Raw genomic sequence first — 24,026 nt, 5'->3', positions numbered from 1 at the left:
TTCCATTTACATAAACTTATTGCTAAATAGATTATATAATCTTATAAAAAGTAATTTTAAAGTTCACAAAATAGTTAACAGAAAGGACCCAAATGAAAAACATAACACAATTTAGTGAAATATGCACAGGGAATTAGGGAATAAAGCAGAATATCAGTGTTTCACAAATCAGTGTAAAAGACTATTCTCTTCAATCATCCCTCATGATGCCTTTTATAAATTATCTTCTTGATTTTGTAAGTCATCTTCTTAAATTTCTTCCTCCAAATATAAGTCTTTCATCATATATAGTGTTCTGAATACTGAAAATATTTGCAGTTGGGAATAAATGCAAATGACAAAGATTACCTTAGAATCTATCTTTTAAATTGTGGAGCAGAGAAATAAATATACAGAAACACACCAGAGTACGGAAAAAAGCATATGCTTCTATTTTCAATTCAAAATATAGTTTTCAAAGTTAGGCTTTTTGTATTGTGCAGTGCAGAAAAAATATTGAAGTTATGAATGTTGGCTATTTTTCAGGGTCTGAAAATTAATGTTTATGTGAAACAAGTACATCATAATAATGAATTACATTATAGAACTGGAACATAACCTCAAACTTTAATGGTTTGTTGATATGTGGAAAATGTGAAACTAATAAAATCAACATTTTCTTTTATTTAATGAGAAATTCAATTGTTCTTTAAACATTGCTTAAGCATTTAAATTGACTATTATTTCCTTCATAGTATTTTCCTCTTTGAAAAACTTATGGTTTCATTTTTATATCTTCCATGTTTTTTTCTACATGCTTTAAAAATCCATTATTACTTATTAGCAATATAAATAGTTTTGTGCTTTTCGATTACACCAATGTCATGTTCTAGCTGTTTCATTTCTTTTTCCAGCTTCTGTTTGCGAATCTTCTTCGGTATGGAGTCTATGAAGACTGAGAGGGACTGGAACTCTTTGTGCACCTCTTCCCAATTCTTTTTCAGCCCCTGCAAATGATACACAGAACTGAAGACTGAAGCAAATTGCAAAAGTAAGTAAATGGTAAAGAAACTGTACTGATAACAAAAATTGTAAACAGGTAAAAGATACTGATGAAAATAACTTTTAAAATGATACATGTTTACCAAGGACTTGGCCACAGTAATGAAAAATCTCGTACAGAGGCCAAATTCTGTCCTTGATTGTCTGCTCAATCCTCACTGGGAGTATTTATTTGTGCTGTTTTTAATGTTACTGTACTTGTTTTTAATATCAAATACGCATATGCAAGGTTATGAGTACTATGGTACTAAGCTAACAGCAAACGTTTTGGTAAAAACCAACAACCGAGAATTGATACTTCCAAGTGAAGGTCATTTTTGAACAGGAAATTATTTCTTATGAAATTTTTACTTTTTCTATTCATAATTTTTTCCTTTTTTATCCTCTTTTTATTTCTCTTCAACAGAGAAATCATACCAAAAGGCTTGATTCTGACTTGCATGGCCATATTTTCTTATATTTGACAAAATGGGATTGTAAAAATGCCAAAAATCAATTTTGCAAAAGATGATCATTTATATATCTTTTCAATATTTTAGAAAGAACAAATTGTCCTCCTCATAGCCAAGGGATTATACTTCCCATTAATGTATTCTAGAAATGATTGGAATGTCATTAAATGTATCCCATATGCTAATTCAATAACGTAGTTAATGTTTTATTGTCTCAGAAATCAACAAATTCAAAATTAGGGGTCTCTTAGGAGTGATAAAGGTTATTTCCATCTCTGCCTGGTTATCATTTCTTATCACAGTGCACTAGGGGGCTCCACTGACAAAATTATCTTAAACTTCTGAGTTCAATTCAATGAATTAACTCTTAATCATTCATTATGGGCACAGATCGTTTTATTGACATGAGAGAAAAACCCTAAAACAGACAGTGTTATTTAAAATATTGCCTGGAAAACATGATCCTTGAAAAAAATGGCCATATCTTTAGGTTTAAAAGAGGATTAGAGGTATCATATAATAAAGCTTCATAATAAGCCTTCATAGTACAAATTCAAACTTGTGGAAAGTTTTTTGGGATGATAAAAGTTCAATGATATAGTCCCCTGCTTAGGTAAAAATGGTGACAGGATAGGGTACACTGTATGGAATAGATTTGTTGGGGAAAAGCACAACAACAGTCTTTTGCCCCTAAGTGAGATTATATTACAGACCTGGGCAAAGGAAAGAGAGAGGAAAATACCCAGGTTAAATTCTAAAAAGAGGGAAATAGGTTGACACAGTTCTCAATAGGGTGTAAGACATATTCCAAAAAGAAGTCTTCAAAAGAACTCTATTTCTTCATGGTCTTTCATTATGAAATGTGAAATAAGTTCCCACAGTGCTCCACAGGGGTGCCTATTGCAGAGAGAAATCTATATATGTATGCACTTTCAAATATCAAAGGTTTTTCACAGCCAGTTGGTGATATTTCCATATTACTTGTGGTCACAGCAGCTATACTTTTTCTCTGGATTTTCTTTTAGAGGACAGTTTGCTTTTATCTTCTAATGTATACAACAGCGTTTGGATCAAAGTCAACATATAGAGATGGAGACTAAATAGAACTAACATGTCATATTATATTGCAGTAGCCTCCTTGCTGCTTTTAAAATGCCTCCACTTTTTGTTGTTATTTTATCTTAAAAAAAGTCTTTTATCCATTGCAACAATAGTGCCCCCTCCAATCCCCTTGGGGATCAAACCCAGGGCCCACTGCATGCTGGGCAAGCGCTCTACCACTGAGCCATAGTTCCAGCCTTTTCCATTATTTTCCATTATTTTTACTTCTTAATTTTTCCCTTTTCTGTTTTAAAGCTAAAATAACATTGTTAATTTTGAAAAAAAAAATAGGACAATTGAGTACCTACCGTTTCATGTTTTTGTATTCACCATACCCTCAAACATTCTCCATCTTCTTGCCTGCTCACTGACAAGGGGTGGAGGGCAGGAGTTAATTCCTATGGGCTGTCCCCTGGTTCTTGTGCCCTTTGGCTTTTGACTGAGTTCAGCCAAAGCAAGCACTGGTGGGAAGGGAGAGAGGCTGGGTATTCTTCCCCATCTTCCTCAGCATTGCCTGGATGTTAATTCTAGTTGCACTGTGACTATGACAGGCGGCCCCTCTTCAGGCTCCAGATTTCACTAGGCCCTGATAACCCTATTACCTGTCCCTGCCCTTCAAGCCCAGGTGGTGGGCTTGAACTCCCTTTGTTCTTAGTCGTAGGCATCCTCAGTGTCTCTTGTTGGCTTCTTTAATCCTATTTCACTTCTGTAAGAAATTCCTTCTTAAATTCTCTTGAACTCTAGCTGAACATGCTTTCTATTTCCTGCTGGAGCCCTGACTGATAAAGCTACCCTTGGGTACCTCCTATACCTCTCATGGAATTTGCCGTCTGAGGTGAGAGAAAGACACCAAATGCAGTCAGCCCACAATAATGAGGGTTCTGCATCCATGAGTTAATAGGAAAGATAAAATAATTGGTTTAGGTATAGTTTCAATTATTCTAGAGCTCCATCTAGTGAAAAATATTGAATTTATGGACATTTTTTAAATATAAATTCAGGGACATAAGAATGAAAATAAAAATACTTTTTACCTTATTTATACATGTTTCTTGTATTAGAAGGTAGGCTTCCTTACAACCCAAGCTCACCAAGTTGGCAACAAAATATTATTCCATGGGTACCTACATTAAAACTTTTTGCTCTGCTAGAGAGTCAGCTTTGCTGCAAGGAGTTTGTCACTGCAACCAAAAGAGATTGTTCTGACATGAAAGTCAAAGTCAAAGTTAAGTTGAGGGCAGACTGGAAGGCTTTTCAGAGATGTTCCAAAGAGTGACACACCAGTATAAATCACAGAACACTGACCTGGAGAACAGCTTCCCTCTCTTCATCAGAGAGCCTTTTCATAGCTGCTTTCTTAAGGTTTTCCTGGATATAATTGTCATATTCTTCTTGGGCTTTTTTTACTTCCTCATTTCGTTTACATATGTATTCAGGTGTGATCCCATAATCCTGTAAGGATTTTTCAAGAAAAAAATTACTAAAATTCTGAATGTGATCTTACATATGTTTATAAAGCAACCAATGACTAGAGAAATAAAGAAAGTTTACAGACTTTGCTCCACATGACAAAATTCAGTGACTTCCCATAGAGAACTAGTTGATTCTAGTCTTTCAAAACTGAGTTTTATTTGTTTTCTCTCTTCTGAATGTTCCCAGTGCCTGTTCTCATGACTCCATTCTTTACCCCTAACAGTTGGCTTTTCTTTTCTATGTTATGAGCTTTAGCTTTTACCTTGAAATCTCTTGAGTACCTTTGAGGTCTCTTTTTCATGATCTTGTTAAATAAAAGAAGATTAATGTGCCCAAGACATTAGAAAAGCAAAGTCCTTGAATCATATGAAGCCTCTCAAAGAGAAAATTGCCTGAAGTTGTTTTTGGAAAGGCAAAATACATTTTTAGGCTTCTGGGCTATTTAGAAGGATTGATAGTGAAGACATCAGCTGTGATTCTTTCAGATTAGTGCATGCATTGATTTCATTGTCTATAGAAACAGAACTATTCCACATTCATTCTTCTAAAAGTATTTGAGAAATGTACTTGGTGAAAGGTATAATAGTGAATAAGAAAGGCAAAGTTTCTGCTCTCATGGCATTTGCACTGTGGTGAAAGAGATTCACCAAAAACAGACTGTTGTTAGTCCTTCATAACTGAAGGTTCTGCATCCATGGATTCAACCAACCATGGTTGGGAAATATTTTTGAAAAAGCATGTACAGACTCTTTTCATGTCATTCCCCAAACAATACAGTGTAACAACTATTTACATAGCATTTACATCTGTTTTGTATTTATAAGTAATTGAGAGATGATTTAAAGCACAGAAGGACATACATAGTTTGTATGCAAACACTAACTGTTTATGTAAGCAGCTTGAGAACCTGCAGATTTTGGTATCCACGGGGTCTCTGGTGGATATCTCCTGTGGATATCAAGAAAGGACTGTATGAAATAAAATAAAGTAAAATAAAGGCTAAAAAGGGTAAAGAAAATAACAGAGGCCACTTTAGATAAATAAGGTTGTCAGGGGAGACCCTCTGCGGGAGCAGCAACTGAGAAGTATGGTAGTCACTGAAGTTATTCACAGTGTTCTGGTTCTTTTCCTCCTGGGCATTTGGAGAACAACACTGACCTGCTCCCCTTGAAGTAAAATGTAGCTAGGTAACCTGACTTGTCCAATGTGTGTAGAGGTATCAGTGGATAATCTCATTCTTCTTCTGTTGGGCCTAGAGACAAGCAATGTTTTGAGTTTTCTGCATCCAAGAAGGACAAGAAGCAGAGCCTCTAATAATCCTCTGTGAGCAAAATAATAAAACTTTATTTATTAACAAATAATAAAACTTTGTTGCTTTGATTTACTGGAATTTTGGGGTTGTCACTTCAGTGTAACCTAACCCATCCCGACTAAAAAAGGGATAGAAATCTTATATCTAAGTGTGTTCTGGAAAGTACACTGCCTTATACAGATAAACTCTAAAGGCACAGTGTTTTGGTCAGTTAGTGCAGTGATAAACAGATCAATACACTTCAGGAAATATTGAGGGCAACAGCTCATTATAGCTCAGCACAACTGATATTCATAATGATGATAAATCTGTAGCTTTACACACAAGACTAAATTATAGTCGGCAGACTCTGTTTAAGAAAAGGAATAGTGAGATATATTTTAGGAAAAAATAATCTCATAAATGGGCAAAAACTTCAGGGATCTGAAATATTTCTAGGTGCTGAATCACTGAAGGTAAGTGTGTACTATTAATATTAAATTGCATATAATATTCATTCTTTGTTGTACTTTTATAGGTGCCTAGGTATTGTGTTAAGTTCCTTATATCATTTAATCCTCAGAACAACTCAATGACTTATTAGAGATCACAGGAGTAGAAAGAGGCAGAATTAGGATTTGAAATGATGTCTCACTACTATTGCTATAGACCTCATGTAATCATCCATCCTTCAATTTGTTTTCACAAATGTTTCTCAAAATACAAATGACACCTAATTTACTGGAAACTAAAACATGAGGATTAAAAAAATGCTTTGCCTTTAAAAACATTTATTTTCTAACTTATTAATAATAGATTTTTAAAATTTAACCCTGACAAATTAAGTGGAATAAATCTTTCATCAGAAATTTAGTGGAATAAATTTCTCATCATTGTTTAATCAGTGACACCAAGAGGACAATAGGTGTTAGTCTTGTCATGGTTTGGTAAACAAGCACAGGTAGATTAACCTGGTGTTTTTCTGTTTCCATGATGGATTCTCCAAAATTTTTGTTCAATATAGAATATACATTGAAGTGGGAAACTGAGGCAGAGAGCATCCAAGATGAGGGGCAAAGTGTGTGGCAGTTGGTGGCATAACAATCAAAGAAGAAGAGTTTCTATGTGATAGGGCAGAAATTATGGATTGGAGTGACTTTAAGAAGCCTGGGGGTGGGGGGTCTGGGTTTGTGGCTCAGTGGTCAAGCACTTGCCTAGCATGTGTGAGGCCCTGGATTGGATTCTCAGCACTGCATATAAATAAATAAAATAAAGGTCCATTGACGTCAACAAAAATAAAGAAAGAAAGAGAGAAAGAAAGAAAAAATCCAGGAGAGAAAATTTTTACTTTTTCCCAACCATGAGACAAGGACTATGAGCACCTTCTTGGGGACAAGAATGAGGAAGTATCACAAAGAGCCTTAAGAAACTTTGTCAGCGTGTGCAATCAACTCCTAGGATCCTGCTACAACTCTTCCAGAGGTGATCTTGGTCTACTGAGTAAGAAGAGTTACACAGAAAATAAGTTGTGCTCTCTGAGAGTAGCCTGAAGTTTCTGTTCTGATTTGCCACGGCACTGGATTTACCAGGGTAGCTCACTGCACTACAATCACCACTGGAAATTTTCCTTCTTCCTTCCTTCCTCCCTCCCTCCTGTTTTCTTCCCTTCCCCACTTCTCCCCTTCACTTCTTTGGTCCCTTCCTTTCCTCTCCCATTTCTTTTTGTAAATATCTTTAGTTGTAGATGGCCACAACACTTTTATTTTATTAATTAATTTATTTTTTATATATATTTTTTAGTGTTTAGGTGGACACAATATTTTTATTTTATTTTTATGTGGTGCTGAGAATCGAACCCAGTGCCTCACGCATGCTAGGCGAGCGCACTACCACTTGAGCCACATTCTCAGACTCCTCTCCCATTTCATGCCACAACTTATTATTCTTTTTCTTTAGGGTTTTGTACTCATTTAACATGTGTTTCAAGCAATTTTATCCTCTATAAGTATATTAATATACAAAATACAGCAGGATTTGTATGCTTTTCTTTATAAGCTTTTTAATTTTAAAGATCTTCTATATCTACACCAGTAAACCCAAGCTTCTCTAAAATCCATCAATGAAATTATATGCCTAGCTTATAAACACGTTTTCAGATAGAAATGAAGGACCTGAAAGAACTAGATTATTTGACAGTGCTTTCAAGGCTTTGCATCAAACTAGAAACAGATAAATATATAGTAACTGTGCTTTTAGTGACATTTCCACCTCACCCCAAATTAAAATATTTCAGAAAACAATTGTTATAATTATGAAATATATTAATAACTGAAATTAAGGAACATAATTGTAAATTTCATCTACTGAACTCTGTGGGATTGTTCATTACAATTTCTCTGTTATCATCACATTAGATTTGGACCAAACACAGATTGCTAGGGAATGGGAACTGGCAATCTAGATAATTTGTCCAGTGAAAGCACTATTAATGATAACATAGACAGTTGTTAGGAATACCAGATTTGAGTTATTTAAATCTCAGTTCTCACTTTAAACATGACAAGGCTACCTTTTTATTGATGTACTTTGGAATTAGTCCTGAAGTTTCAAGATCATGCTTGTCCCCAGTTCTTTTGTCAACATAAATTGGCTTAGGCTTTTTAGCCACTCCCATGATGACATCAGCTGCATTTGTATTTATAAAATTTTTTCCACTCTGTATTCCCATAACTGGATGATCAGTCCTCAGTGGCACAGCAGGCTTCCTGGGCTGATTCCAATCAAATTTTGTTTCTGTTAAATATAGCATTTCCTTATTAATATTAAGTATCAACATTGCTACTCAATACTATTTATAATATCCAGATATTGGGATTCTACTAATAATAAATTTAAATACCTATAGTAAAAAGTTTTTATTATCCCCATACTTATTGAGTTGGGTACATTAATTATGTAGGGCTTTTTATATGTCAATAATACCTCAATAAAATAGTTAAAAATATAAGGAATCAAAATACAAAAATATTAAGTGCAACATAATCAAATAATATGTTGAAAAAGAGTATAAAAATCTTAGGGAGAAGGATAACCATCCTAAATTATATGCTAGCTCACTAATACACTTTTACTATATATTATGAGATATATTTTTATAAAGACTACAATAATAAATGGTCAGCTCTGTTTAAAATACTTATATAAGAAACACTAAAAACTTCTGAGGACTATCAATATTACCAGTAATTGTTTCTTCAGAGGAAAATTACTGTAAAATCATCAAATAAATAAATTGAGCTTGATATATTGAAAGCCTAAGAATCTATGGATTTTTTTCACTGAAATTATTTATTATTATTATTATTATAATGTATAAAAATCTTGGAATAGCCATATAGCCAAAACACAGCTTAACAAATAAAATATCACCAATGTAGTTGATATTTCATATCCATTCTTACCTGACTGCCTCTCATTTCCTAAAGTAACTACTTTCCAGAATGTATTTTATTTCTCTCTACAACATTCTGTTCATTAAATACAGATGAAATTCATTATTTTTACACAATCTCTTCAGCTCAGCTATTCCAACCAATCTTTTTTTTTGTCCTGAGGATCAAACCTAAGGCCTGTGCCTGCAAGACAAGCACTCCACCAACTGAGCTATATCCCCAGCCCACAACCAATCTATTTTGATATAGTCATAACAACATGGTTTGTCAAAATGCCAAAATGTAAATAATCATAATTTATTTCCAAGAACTGAATGCAACAACTATCTTTGCAAGGTATTACTTCAATCTTAAGTTCATCACAATTTCTAGGGACTTTGACTTTATGCATTTCTACATTGTTTGTTTATGGGTTTAAATAACTTCTATTATCAGAAAAATAATACTTATTGTTAAAAGTCATGGACTGGGTTTAGACCGAGGAGAGGGATAGCTGGGTCAAATGGTGGTTCCATTCCAATTTTCCAAGAAATCTCCATACTCCTTTCCATAACACAGCCACATCAATGTTTATAGCAGCACAATTCACAACAGCTAAACTGTGGAACTAACCTAGATGCCCTTCAATAGATGAATGGATTAAAAATGTGGCATATATACAAAATGGAATATTACTCAGCAATAAAAGAGAATAAAATCATGGCATTTGCAGGTAAATGGATGGCATTAGAGAAGATAATGCTAAGTGAAGTTAGCCAATCCCAAAAAACCAAATGCTGAATGTTTTCTTTGATATAAGGAGGCTGATTCATAATGGAATAGAGAGTGGGAGCATGGGAGGAATAGACGAACTCTAGATAGGGCAGAGGGGTAGGAGGGGAAGGGAGGGGGCATGGGGTTATTAATGATGGTGGAATGTGATGATCATTATTATCCAAAGTACAGGTATGAAGACATGAATTGGTGTGAATATACTATGTATACAACCAGAGATATGAAAAACTGTGCTCTATATGTGTAATAAGAATTGTAATGCATTCTGCTGTCAAATATAAATAAATAAATAAGTCATGGACTGGATTAATCTTGTTAGGAGCCAAATTGAATTCTTAATCCCCAGCACCTCAACGTGTGTGTCTTTGGGATTAAGGTCCTAGAAGAGTTAAAATTAAAATGAAGGACTACAGTGGCCCTTAGATTAAGGTGTCCTTATAAAAAGAAATTTGGACAAACATACATAGAGGGAAGACCATGTAAAGACACAGAAAAGAAAACCATCTATCTATAAGCCAAGGAGAAATGCCTTAGAAGAAACCAATCCTGTTGACATCCCAATGATGGACTTTTCTTACTTCCAGAACTGCTGTCTCTCACTGGACAGTTTTGGACAGTTTTAAAGCTCCTACAACACCCTGATTATGAGTGTGTATGCATGGCGCTTGGGAATGAATCCAGGGCCTCACACATGCTGAATACGGACACTATCATGAGTTACATCTTCAGCTTTAACCCTGAATTTCTTAGTTATTCTTCAGGCTAGTTAAAATTTGTATTTGCTTTTTCCTTACAATATTTATGAGAGAAGAGATGGATTTCAGGAAGAAGCTTTATTTTGTCTATAAGAAGACTTATTTTTTTCATTTATTTGATACATCGGATTCATGTAGTTTGGTAGTTGTATTATGTAATATGCTTAGCCCTAGGGAGGATACATGAGGACCCAAGGGATATTGCCGGTCTCAAGGCATTGAAAATATTGAGTTCTATTTTAAGATTTTCCAGTATTCTCAAAAGGTGTTGTTGGTCACAAAATACCAAGACTCCACTAGAAGAAAATAGAAAAGAGACTTTGGAAGTCGTGAATTAAGCATGAAGTTTTTATTTTCAATTTGCTTTTTCCATATTTCCTGATAATTACCTTACCCTTTGTCATAGGGTATGGTTTATTTAAGAGGATTATAGGACATAAAACACTGCCACAGTGTGATGTACTTTCACTTGTGCCAAAATGTACACCCCAAGTTGGGCTTGAGCTGTTGCACTCTTTCCTCAATGCCAGCAGACATAAAAAGGCCAACATTTTAAAGAGAAAGATTCATTTGGCTCTTTTCTTTCCTGCCCTAAGACATCAAGCAATACATACCTAGGATGGGAAGAAGGGATTTCACGGAGATTTTGACACATACCCACTTCCCTACACTCTCATGTTCCTAATAGCCTTCTTTCCTGATATCAATATACTCTATGAATTGACTCAACTATATAACTTTTGAGGTCCACTATAAAACGAAAACATAGGGCTACACAACGAAAAACTATTAAGAGTTTCAATATTGCTAGAGCAGAGCATTAAATCAAATGTGGGACCTTTCTAAATGCAGGTACTATGCAACTGCATGGGTAGCACATTCGTGAAGCTGGCACTCATTCATGAAGCCTCTTCCACACTTCATGAGTGTGCTTTGTGGCCATAGATTCTGAGAAAGTGAAAGCCTATACTCAAAAGTGAGCCTGGTATTGCTTTAACAACTAGTAGTAACTGCAATTTTCATCTCTTAGAAAAAAGAGCAGAGAAAGAGCTTGGGGTGTAGCTTGGTGGTAGAGCACTTGCCTAGTATATTCAAAGACCTGGGTTGGATTTCCACACCAAGAAAAAAAATTTCAACAAAGTTTAAATGCTTGAGAGATATTGGTCATTAATCAGAAACTATCTGGGGTTTTGGACTTCTGAAAATAATTGTTGTTTTTAATTGAAGCCACATAAGTAGGAATTGAAATGAGGAGGCACTTGATGCTAGGAGTGGGGCTTTACTGGACAAACCAAGATGTAGTTCAAGATGTTTGTCCCATCATCAGTCCATTTTGGGGACAACTTATCCCTTCCCACTCTCTTTTTCTACTATATTCTCTACTTCTACTTTCTTCTAGCCACCCAAGTTGTGCTTAATATCAGGCAAAGTTGCTATTACCTATTCATATTTAATATTTATTGACAATAAAATAATTTTAGTTAAATTATCTAATATTGTGCTAATTTTTTAGTTGTAGATGGACACAATACCTTTATTTTATTTATTTATTTTTATGTGGTGCTGAGGATCAAACCCAGTGCCTTACCTATGCAAAGCAAGTGCTCTACCCACTGAGCTATGACCCCAGCCCTAAATTAGCTAATATTTTCAATATTAAAAAGAAAGAGTGATAAAACCTACTGGGTGGTAGAGTTTTTTCCTTCGAATGTTTCTTTAGGAAATCCTTTGGAGAAGGTACTTCAACTTTAGCTGGTCCCATAGTTTTCATTGCAGTTTTAATTTTTTTCATGTCATTTTTTATAGTTGTCTTAAAAATTGATTTGTACCTGAAATTAAATTTATAAAGTCATAAAGTCATAGTGTTTATTTTTCTAGCAATAATATTTCAAGTTTAAAAATAGGCATACATTTCTAATTTACACATGACTATATTCATATGGAGAACAATAGCAATAAAGCAACTTGATATGAACCCTGAGAATGAGGCTTGTGAAATCTAGATGGAAGCCCTGGCCTAAGAAATAGGTGCCAGGACCAAGGTATTGCATTTTCTTATTGTCTTCTTAACATCAGTACCATAGGCTGTGATGACCCCTCTGTCATTCCTGATATTAGTAATTTGTGTCTTCTCCCTTCTTCCCTCCCTTTCTTTCTCCCCAATCCTTATTAATCTTGCTAGGAATTTATTAATTTTATTGATTTCAAAGAACCAGAATTTTATTGATTTTCACTGATGGTGATATGTTCTCCATTTTTAATGATTACTGCACTGATCATTATTATTTCTTTTCTTTAGGTTTAATTTTCTTTCTTTTTTTCTGTAGTTTCTTAAGGTACAAGTTTAAGTATTAGATTTTAAATCTTTATGCTTTATCTAAGTTTTTAAAGCTATAAAATTCCCTCAGCACTGCTTTAGCAACATCCATACATTTTGATTCATTATGCTTAATTTTATGTAACCCAAAATACCTTTTAAATTACATTTTTATATCTTTCAGAAGTTTGTTTAGATATGTTTGTTCAGTTTTCATATATTTGGGTTTCCCAGGTATCTCTCTAAATGATTTCTAATTTATTTCCTTGATATCTGGAGAATATCCTTTATATAACTTCAATCCTTTCAAAATTTGTGATACTCACTTGATGACACAAAATATGGTCCAGTCTGGCAAGTGTTCTGTATATACTTGAAAAAAGTATTATGCTAATCTTGGATAAAGTGTTTTTTAAATGACAATTAGGTCAAACTGGTTGAGGATGATTTCAGGTGAGCTTCCTGTTTTCTTGTGCTTACTGATTTTGTACCTTTTCTATTTCTGAAAGAGAGATGTTGACATCTCTGACTATAATTATGGATTTGGTTATCTCTTTTAACTCAAACAGCTTTTGCTTCATATATTTTGAGGCACTGTTAGTGTTGCTTTATCATCTTTAAAAACTGACCACCACTTCATCATTATACAATACACTCTTCATTCCTTTAAAATTCTGTACTCTAAAATCTACTGTCTGATACTATTATAGACATTCCAGCATTCCTTTATGATATGGTATATATTTTTTCCATCCATAGAGTTTTTACTTGTCAGTGTCTTAATTTTTAAGAGACATTTCCTAAAAATATAGAATTTTCAACATCATTCTAAATGGAGAAAAATTAAAAGCGCTCCCTCTAAAAACTGGAAAAAGACACAGATGCCCTCTTTCACCACTTCTGTTCAACACAGTCCTTGAAACTCTAGAGCAATCAGACGGATGAAAGAAAGTAAAGGGATACACATAGGAAAATAACAACCCAAACTATCACTATTTGCTGACGACTTAATTCTATATTTAGAAGATCCAAAAAATTCCACCAGAAAACTTCTAGAACTAATAAATGAATTCAGCAAAGTAGCAGGATATAAAATCAATACCCATAAATTAAATGAATTTCTATACATAAGCAATGAATCCACTGCAAGAGAAATTAGGAAAACTACCCCATTCATAATAGCCTCAAAAAACCCTAAAATAATCAGGAATCAATCTAACAAGAGGTGAAAACATTGAAAACTACAAAACACTAAAGAAAGAAATTGAAGAAGATCTTAGAAGATGAAAAGATCTCCCATGCTCTCGGATGGGCAAAATTAATATAGTCAAAATGGCCATACTACCAAAACTGTTTTACAGATTTAATGCAATTCCTACTAAAATCCCAAAGACATTCTTCATAGAACTAGGAAAAGCAATCATGAAATTAATTTGGAAGAATAAGAAACCCAGAATAGCCAAAACAAGCCAAAGCAAAAAGATTGAAGCAGGAGGCATCACAATACCAGACGTTAAACTATACTTCACAGCAATAGTAACCAAAATGGCATGGTATTGGTACCAAAGTCAACATGTAGACCAATGGTACAAAATAGAAGACACAGACACAAACCCACATAAATATGGTTACCTCCTACTAGATAAAGGTGCCAAAAACATACTGGAGAAAAGATAGCCTATTCAACAAATGGTGTTGGAAAACTGGAAACCCATATGTAGCAAAATGAAATTAAATCTCTCTTATCCTGCACAAAAATCAACTCAAAGTGAATGAAAGACTTAGATACTGGAACAGAGACCCGGTGCCTAATAGGAAAAAAAGGTAGGCTCAATTCTTCATCGTGTTGGCTTAGGACCTGACTTCGTTAACAAGACCCCTAAAGTGCAAGAAGTAAAATCAAGGCCAATATGGAAAGCAGTATGGAGATTCCTGGGAAAGCTGGGAATGGAACCACCATTTGACCCAGCTATTGCCCTTCTTGGACTATTCCCTGAAGACCTTAAAAGAGCGTACTACAGGGATACTGCCACATCGATGTTCATAGCAGCACAATTCACAATAGCTAGACTGTGGAACCAACCCCGATGCCCCTCAATACATGAATGGATAAAAAAAATGTGGCATTTATACACAATGGAGTACTACGCAGCACTAAGAAATGACAAAAATCATTGAATTTGCAGGGAAATGGATGGCATTAGAGCAGATTATGCTAAGTGAAGCTAGCCAATCCCTAAAAAAACAAATGCCAAATGTCTTCTTTGATATAATGAGAGCAACTAAGAACAGAGCAGGGAGGAAGAACAGGAGGAAAAGATTAACATTAAACAGAGTCATGAGGTTGGAGGGAAAGGGAGAGAAAAGGGAAATTACATGGAAATGGAAGGAGACCCTCATTGTTATAAAAATTACATATAAGAGGTTGTGAGGGAAAGGGGAAAAAATAAGGAGAGAAATGAATTACAGTAGATGGGGTAGAGAGAGAAGATGGGAGGGGAGGGGAGGGGGAATAGTAGAGGATAGGAAAGGTAGCAGAATACAACAGTTACTATTATGGCATTATGTTAAAATGTGGATGTGTAACTGATGTGATTCTGCAATCTTTGTAATGTTTTGAATAACCAATAAAAAAATAAAATTAAAAAAAAAAATAAATAAAAATTAAAAAAAAGAAATAAAATCAAGAATCAATAAATGGGATGGATTCATACTAAAAAGCTTCTTCTCAGCAAAGGAAATAATCAATGATATGATGAGAGTGCCTGAAGAATGGGAAAAAAATCTTTATCACACTCACCTCAGAACACTAATCTCCAGGATATATAAAGAACTCAAAAGACTTAACACCAAAAAAAAAAAAAAAAAAAAAAACCAACAAAAAATAAACCAATCAATAAATGGGCTAAGGAACACACTTCACAGAAGAAGAAATACAATTGATCAACAAACATATGAAAAAATGTTCATCATCTCTAGCAATTAGAGAAATGCAAACCAGAACTACTTTAAGATTTCATCTCATTCCAATCAGAATGACAATTATCAAGAATACAAGCAATAATAAGTGTTGGCGAGGATACAGGAAAAAAGGCACACTCATACATTGCTGGTGAGACTGCAAATTGGTGCAACCATTCTGGAAAGCAACACCTTACAAAATTTGGAATGGATTCACCATTTGACCTAGCTGTCCCATTCCTAGGGGGGTTCATACCGAAAGGACTTAAAATCAGCATAGTACAGTTATGCAGCCACATCAATGTTTATAGCAGCTTAATTCACAATAACTAAACTATGGAACTAACCTAGATGCCCTTCAACAGATGAATGGATAAAGAAAATGTGGCACATATACACAATGGAATATTACTCAGCCTTAAAGAAGAATGAAATTGTGGCATTTGCAAGGAAATGGAACTAGAGAAGATCAAGATAAGTGAAATAAGCCAATCCCAAAAAACCAAAAGCCAAATGTTTTCTCTGATAAGGGGATGTTGATCCATAGTGGGGTGGGGGGTAGGGAAGAATGAAGGAACTTTGATTTTTGTAGAGGGCAATGAGGGGATGGATGGGGCTGTGGAGATGGGAAGGACAGTAGAATGAGATGGACATTATTATCCTATATACATGTATGATTACACTACTGGAGTTACTGCACCATGTACAGCCATAGGAATGAGAAGTTCTGCTCCATTTGTGTATAATATGTTAAAGTGCATTCTACTGTCATGTATAACTAACTAGAAAAAAATAAAAAGTATACAGAATTTTTTATCCAATCAACAATCACTTATATTTGGCATATTTAGACCATTCATGTTTAATATAATTTTACAAATATGTTTGTTGTTAAATTTTCCATGTTGCTGGATTTTCCAGCAACATACCCCATTGATTATTGCCTCTCTCTCTATTCTGCCTTGGTTTTGTTTTATTTTGGTGCTTTGCAGTACATATGTTTAACATTTCATAGCCTACCTCCAAGTAATATTATGCCACTTCATATATGGGGCAGGGATGTTGCTCTAGCAAGCAGGAGGCCCTGCACTTCCAAAACAAAACAAAAGAACCCAAACAACAACAAAAACTTACAAAACAACATTGCATTCACTCCACTCTCACTTATGTCCTAGTATTGTCACATATTTTACTTCTCTGTCAAAAAACCTCATAATTCATTGTGATAATTTTTTAAAAATATAGCCAAATGTCTTAAAGAGATTTGAAAAAAATGTTCATATTTACTCATATATTTATCATTTCCAATAGACTTCATTCTGTTGTGTAAATCTAAGTTGCCAAATGGTACCATTCCTTCAGCACAAGAAATTTGCTGTCCTTTTTCTCCCCTCTATGTAATGTTTCTTTTTTCTTCTCTGACTACATTTAAATATTTTTCTATTTATTAAGAGTTTTAATACATTTGATTATAATGTCCCTTAGTATGGTTTTCTTCTTCTCCTTCTCCTCTCCTTCTTTTTTTTCTCTGCTTGGTGTTCATTGTAATTCTCGGATCTATGGATTTAGAGATTTCACCAAACTTGACAAATTTTTTACTTTTATGCAAATATTTCCTATTTATCTAGCTTTTCCCTTCTTTTCTGTGATTACATTTAGACCTAGATTAGTCTGCTTGATATTGTCCATAGCTCACTAATACTCTGTTCTCCTTTTCAGACTTTTTTCTCTGTGTTTAATTTTGTGTTGTTCCATTGTCTTCAAATTCACGTATATTTTCTTCTTTGGTGTCTTAGCTGCTGTTAATCCCTTCTGGTATACTATTTTCATTTTGGACATAGTATTCTTTGTTTCTAGAAGTTAGATTTGGATCTTTAGGTTATTGTTGGTTCCTCTTCCATTTTTCTCCATATCTTGATTCTGATTTCCTCCATCTTTCTGAACACATCATGAATTTGTAAAATAACTGTTTTAATGTCCTTGTCTATTAATTCTCTCATTGATGTCATTGTATGTCTGTTTCACATTGACTGATTTTTCATGTTATGCTTTGTATTTTCATGCTTTTTTGTATGCCTAGTAATTTTTGATTGGATGCCAAACAGTGTGAATTTTACAATATTGATAGTTCTATTTTTCTCTTTCCTTCTTTTAGTGTTTTTGAAAATTGTTCTTAAGCTTTATGCTGTGATACAGTTATGATAGCTGGAAACAATGTGGCCATTTTAAAGCTGGCTTTTAAGTTTTACAGTAGGTCTAGTTTAGATTTGAACCCTCAACTGAGGAAATATATTTCTGAGAGCTCCAATGTCCCATGAGTTAGGGGGTGTCTCCAATGGCTGTTTAAATTGCATTTCTGTTTGAATTGCATATTTCTGTTTGCATTGCATCTTGATTTTTATAATTTAAAATGGTATATTTTTGTCAGTTTATATAAAGCTTACTCTTCTAAATAGTTGCACTTTATTCTATTTTCTGAATGGTGTAGTTTAATTATAAAGATCTAGAAGGTAACGTTATTAGATAACTGGCTCTGTTTTCTACTGGCACCACAGCTTTTTAGTGTGATTTCCTTGCTTTGGTAGTTTCATTACACACACGCACTTAGACTCTCCTCTCTGGTACACTATACTGAATTCCAGTGACTTTTGCCTTCTGAAACTCCGAATTCTGTCCTCTTAACTCTGGGAGATTCCTAGGCACTGTTTAAATTCTCTGTATGGAGAACGTTAGTGCAATTATAGGATTTGCTTCATTCATTTCTTTCTTTTAGGGAAGAATGCTCTGTGCTGCCTGTTGTCTAGTGTTAGAAATTCATTATTTCATATCTTTTTTTGGTTGTTCCAGTTGCTTAAGGTGAGAGGTTAAATTCCATCCCTAATTGGAAGAAAGTTATCTATACTACTTTTAACAAATTGTAGTCTCTTCTCCCTTGTGCAGATAAATTTATTTGGAAAATCACTGATTGATTGATTGATTTTTTGCTTTTGGGGTCTTTCCTCAATATTGAACTCAGTGGTTGGGAACCGAGTATGGTCTAAATTAAATGAGCTTATTAGACACCTTCAGGAAATAATATTCAGGTCTTAAAATAATAATAATAATAATACTCATGTCTTAAAATAATAATATTCATGTCTTAAAATTCCCATGGAAGTTGGGATTGGAAGAAATGGTGTCGTAATCAATAACGATGAAACAACGTATGTCTACTCCTACCTCTTTTTAAATTGCAATTTTGTGATTCAAAATGTTTTTTGTGTGTGGGTGAGCCTACTCATCTGTTATAAAAACTTTCTATTCCATATGAATAATTCTTATTTTTTCTAATTACAAAAATAAATGAAGGGCTGGGGATGTGGCTCAAGCGGTAGTACACTCGCCTGGCATGCGTGTGGCCCGGGTTCAATCCTCAGCACCACATACAAACAAAGATGTTGTGTCCGCCAAAAACTAAAAAATAAATATTAAAAAATTTCTCTCTTTCTCTCTCTCTCTCAAATAAAAAAAATGAATAAAATCTAAATTCTGACCATCTTTCCAATTTTTCAGAATAAACTCAGTTTTCTGTCTTTTCTATTTCTGTTTGAATTGCATCTTGATTTTTATAATTTAAAATGGTATATTTTTGTCAGTTTATATAAAATTTACTCTTCTAAATAGTTGCACTTTATTCTATTTTCTGAATGGTGTAGTTTAATTATAAAGATCTAGAAGGTACTTATTATATAACTGGCTCTATTTTATACTTATTATTTGACAGGCTAGAATAATTCGCTATTGTCATCTTCAATAAATGTGACACAACTACATCATATTGTCAACAAAACCACGTAATAAGTCAGATCATTAACATGAGGAACACATTTTGTAATATTTTTTATAAGGCACACAAAAAATGATAGTGCTCAAAAGTTGGGATAATTTGAAAAAACTTAATAGGGATTTTCCCCCCAATGAATGAAGATGGGCAACTGAGTAACAACTCTGTGTGTGTGTGTGTGTGTGTATGTGTGTGTGTGTATGTGTGTGTGTGTATGTGTGTTTGTTTGGGTGTATTTTTAAATTTTAGGCCAATATTATTGCAATATTACATTCCTTTGTGGAACAACAAACGTTGGAGATTAGACTCTATTAGAAAGTTCTTCACATTATTTCTTGTGGAGAATTTTTACAGGTAAATCAATACTCCATAAGCTCACCTATCAGCATTGAAGTGAGAGCTTTAATTCAGTCTCATGACTCTATCTAGTAATTAATTTCTCAAAAACAGACACCAATTCTATCTCTAGCCTAGTTGTTGTCAAAGGTAGGCTCTACACTTAATTGGTTATAACATTGTATGCCATTGAGTATAATTATTATTTTACTGCTGCTTAATATCTGTCACAAGCTAGGTACTATTCTATGATTTTCACAATAATAATTTAATTCTCAAAACAATCCTAAGAGATAAGTAATATTATTCCAGTTTTATGTAATAAAAAACAGGCCTGTAAAGTTGAAGTGAGCATGAAGAACAGGAGCTGAAACTGAGACACAAATTTGATATTAAGGCCCAGATCTTTAATCAGTCTGCACACTGCCTGAATAAATGAAACGAAACTAATAAGCACTTTTTGCTTCAATAATGTGCATATTTTAGTCTTCCAATGATTTACTATGTAGTATATAGTTTTGTTATTTATACATACTACTTTGTTCTAATGTATTGGGGCAAAGATATCAAAGAAAATGGGAAATGATGATAGTACTAACACACTGAACACATTAATAGTAATAACATTTTTTAAATACTGGATATCAATCTTAATTAAATTTTTAAAAACTAAAACTATACCCCTTTATCTTACCTGTGTCCTAGAAGATAGTCTTATTCTTAAGAATTTGAGCCACGGTGTCTGGTTAAGATAATAAACAGATACACACAGACTAACACACTTTTCTTCTAAAAAACAACCTTTTTTGCGGGGCAGTTACCAGGGATTGAACTCAGGGGCACTCAGCCACTGAGCCACATCCCCAGCCGTATTTAGAGACAGGGTCTCACTGAGTTGCTTAGCGCCCGCTGTTACTGAGGCTGGCTTTGAACTTGTGCCTCCTGCCTCCGCCTCCTGGGCCACTGGGATTACAGGTGTATACCCCTGCGCCTGGCTAGAAACAACTTCTTATACCACAATATATTATATGTACTGCTTAAGATATTAATCCTTACTTTTTAATTGAATAATATTCTTTAAAAAAGTTCACTTACCTACAAATTTCCCTGGCAACAAATTCTAAAGAATGGTGTTGGCATATTTTATCTCTCAACATCTTAAGGTATATATAAAATGCCAGAGAGGTGCGCTAATACCTCTTACTATGTGTTATATTATCTGTAGAAATCTAAGTGAGAGGTAGCAACTCAAAATGAATAAATAGCAAGCCAGTAACTGCATATGGTAGCTGTAATTTCCCTTGCTAACAAAAATCCGATTTGTCCTTCCCCTCATCCATATGTTTAAAGGGGAAAATAGTCTTTTTTGAATTATCCCTTCTATTATAGAGTTTCCCAGATTTTTAAATTCTTCTACATTACTCAAGTGATTCTATTAATTGTACCATATCTTCATTTGTTTAACTGTTTTTCCTGATGATTCTGAACATTTTAGATAAAAAGTAAGGTCTAACTGTGTGTGTGTGTGTTGTATAAACATGAGAAGAGCATTTGGATAAAAGTAATTTCAGAGATGAAGATAGTATTTTACTATTGTGGAAATCTGCAGGGATTGCCTAGCTAGATGAGAAATATGAATAGTAGCTTCTGAAATTATCATAAGACTGGGACCATAGATTGCAGCAATGGTAATTTTAGTATAAAATTTCATTATGCCAAAAACAAAAGATTTCGGAATTTTTTTTCTTTCTTTGAATATAAGTTCATCAAAAGATTTGCTGCTTTCCTCAATTAAATTCTTGCAATTAAATTCAGCAAACTAAATAGGAAAGATCCTCAGGATAAAAATGACTATGTGCACTGGGTTCGATCCTCAGCACCACATAAAAATAAAATAAAGATGTTGTGTCCACCGAAAACTGAAAAATAAATATTAAAAAATTCTCTCTCGGGGCTGGGGATGTGGCTCAAGTGGTAGCGCGCTCGCCTGGCATGCGGGCGGCCCGGGTTCGAACCTCAGCACCACATACAAACAAAGATGTTGTGTCCGCCGAGAACTAAAAAATAAATATTAAAAAATTCTCTCTCTCTCTTTCTCCCTCCCCCACTCTCTTTAAAAAAAATTCTCTCTCTCTTTCTCTCCAAAAAATGGCTATGTCATCTAAGAATTCATAATAGTCAAGAAACAGATTGTTCAGCAAAGTCAAATTCATAACGAGACTTTAAGAAAGTAAATGTTAGAAAGACTTTAGAATTTATAGGTATAATAGTACAGATTGTTACTGATGGTGAAAACTGAATTCACCCAAACAGAACATGTTCTTTTGGCACCACTTTTGGATGCTTTTCATTTCCTCTCACTTAGTCCTTTTTCTATGTATTTCTTCAGAATAAAAGCAAGGCAAGGAGTTTGTGCTGCCACTCTAACATCTCCAAGAACTGGTATACTAGGGCACTGTTATACACTTAATAGGAGCTCAATTAACACTTCACAAATGAATAGTGATTATTCTTTTAAGTGATAATTCTTTTTTTTTTTTTTGGAAAAAAAGTCTAGGGTTAGGGTTAGGGTTAGGGTAGTAAAGCTTTGAAATTTTTAAATAATACCTATCTAAGAAAATATCTTAACATTCAAATTTAGTATTTTATAGAAAATACAACCTACCAAGATGTTACAGAGAGGAGGAACTTTATCTTGTATAGTATACAGGAATTTTGGACCAAAAGTTGGGTCAGCAGTACATGATTTGAATATTCATAAACTCTGAAAACTGTATCCTAGTTTAGTTTACACTCCTCTTTTCAATTTTGACTATATTTTAAGAAGCTAATGGAAATACAATACAGGTATTGCTCCAATTAAAACCAAATGCTCAGGTTTAAAACTGAATGATTTGCCCATTTGTTTTGCTACACACCCCAAGTAAATGATAAGTAAAAATTATTGATCATCATACTCAAAAGAGACCTTAGAGACTATCTAATCCATTTGTTTTCCAGATAGAAAAACAAATAAAAATTTAGTTTTAGAGTCTAATTTTTTTAGCCTAGTGCTCTTTTAAAGGTAATATTGACATATATATGGAAAAGGATAAAGATAAATGAGAGGACACATTTCAAGTCCTATGAGGAAAAAGATTTTCTCTCCCCACAGATTTAATTAAGTTCTAAGAAGCACTTACACAGGCAAGTAACTGGACTGTTTACTTGTGGTTCCCTTTGTGAGATTTGGGTGAAATTAGTGGGTACTAACAATTATGTTAAAATTTTAACTAAATCACATATTTCTGGGTCACTAGCCAACCATTATTCATTCTACTATTCCATTAAAACCTGAAAAAAGACCTTAAAATATATTCTATCTACTTTGTTTAGCAATCAAAAGACTGAGGCTCAGAAACAAATGGGAATTTTTATTTTACAATAATCTTGGGGAAAGATATTCTGCCTTTAGAGAGGGAGCAGTAGTTCAGTTAGAAATACAACACTTGGCTCCTGAAATCAAATATCAAATGTCCTCATATAGGATAATAAAACTGATTTTTTTCTTTTGAATAATTACATGACATATTATGTTATTTTGTATAACACATCACATACAATTAGATAAGTTACAAAAATGACATAATGTATTAATAGGAGGCTAGGAGTAACATAATAAAATTACCATCTTATAGCATGGGACTGTCATCTGAATTGTGAAAAGCTAAACACCTAGATGTTTCGACATCTAAGAAGTCGTCATCCAAGGTTACTTCACTGAGACAAAAATATATTTTATTTTTAAGAGTCCATACATATTCCAATAAAATCATATTGGTATTGGTATTGGAGGAAGGAAGGAAGGAAGGAAGGGAGGGAGGGAGGGAGGGAGGGAAGGAGGAAGGAGTCCTGTATTATGTATGCTTAGTTAATCTGGACATGGAATCATTTCTTATTCTTGTTTACAACCTTTGCTTACCCACATACCTAGGAGGCTGAGGCGGCTCCTTCAAGTCACTGGGTATGAGGTTATAAATGCTCTCAGTAAAGCACGATGAATCCATCATCACCAAATGACTTCTTAACTACTGTTCTGAACTTTTTTCTCACTGTACCCGTATATCAGTTCCTTTCTTCACAGCTTCCCCTTTCTTTTTCTTGCTTCCTTGCTTTCTCAAGGAACTCAAGTTTCTCTTTCACATAATCTCCCCTTTGACCCCTTCTTAGCAGTTCTCTCTGGAGAAGAAAAGAAAATACCCTGTCTATTC

The 24,026-nt window shown here is 34.1% G+C and overlaps 1 protein-coding gene across 1 annotated transcript; it reads right to left on the bottom strand.

Moving 5' to 3' along the window:
* Window positions 1-812: 812 nt before the first annotated feature.
* Window positions 813-23,822, bottom strand: Enkur (enkurin, TRPC channel interacting protein). The gene is made up of 5 exons (XM_076832252.1): window positions 23,746-23,822; window positions 12,023-12,168; window positions 7,928-8,151; window positions 3,900-4,046; window positions 813-986 (listed from the first exon to the last, which is right to left on the bottom strand). Exons 1-5 carry the CDS (start codon window positions 23,820-23,822, stop codon window positions 813-815), a joined length of 768 nt encoding a protein of 255 aa, XP_076688367.1.
* Between the last annotated feature and the right edge of the window lie 204 nt (window positions 23,823-24,026).

This window comes from Callospermophilus lateralis, chromosome 13, assembly GCF_048772815.1.
Source record: "Callospermophilus lateralis isolate mCalLat2 chromosome 13, mCalLat2.hap1, whole genome shotgun sequence".
In the NCBI taxonomy this organism is placed as follows: Eukaryota; Metazoa; Chordata; class Mammalia; order Rodentia; family Sciuridae; genus Callospermophilus; species Callospermophilus lateralis.
This window is presented reverse-complemented; position numbering and strand designations above follow the sequence as displayed.

What these genes read in the sequence shown, in the direction of transcription:
- Enkur (XM_076832252.1), bottom strand. Translation starts at nt 23,822, where the DNA reads ATGGATTCATCGTGCTTTACTGAGAGCATTTATAACCTCATACCCAGT. An exon ending in GGAAAAAACTCTACCACCCA is followed by an intron (nt 8,152 to 12,022) that starts GTAGGTTTTATC and finishes TATATTTAACAG; the next exon opens with AAACAAAATTTGATTGGAAT. An exon ending in CAAAGTACATCAATAAAAAG is followed by an intron (nt 4,047 to 7,927) that starts GTAGCCTTGTCA and finishes AAATCCTTACAG; the next exon opens with GATTATGGGATCACACCTGA.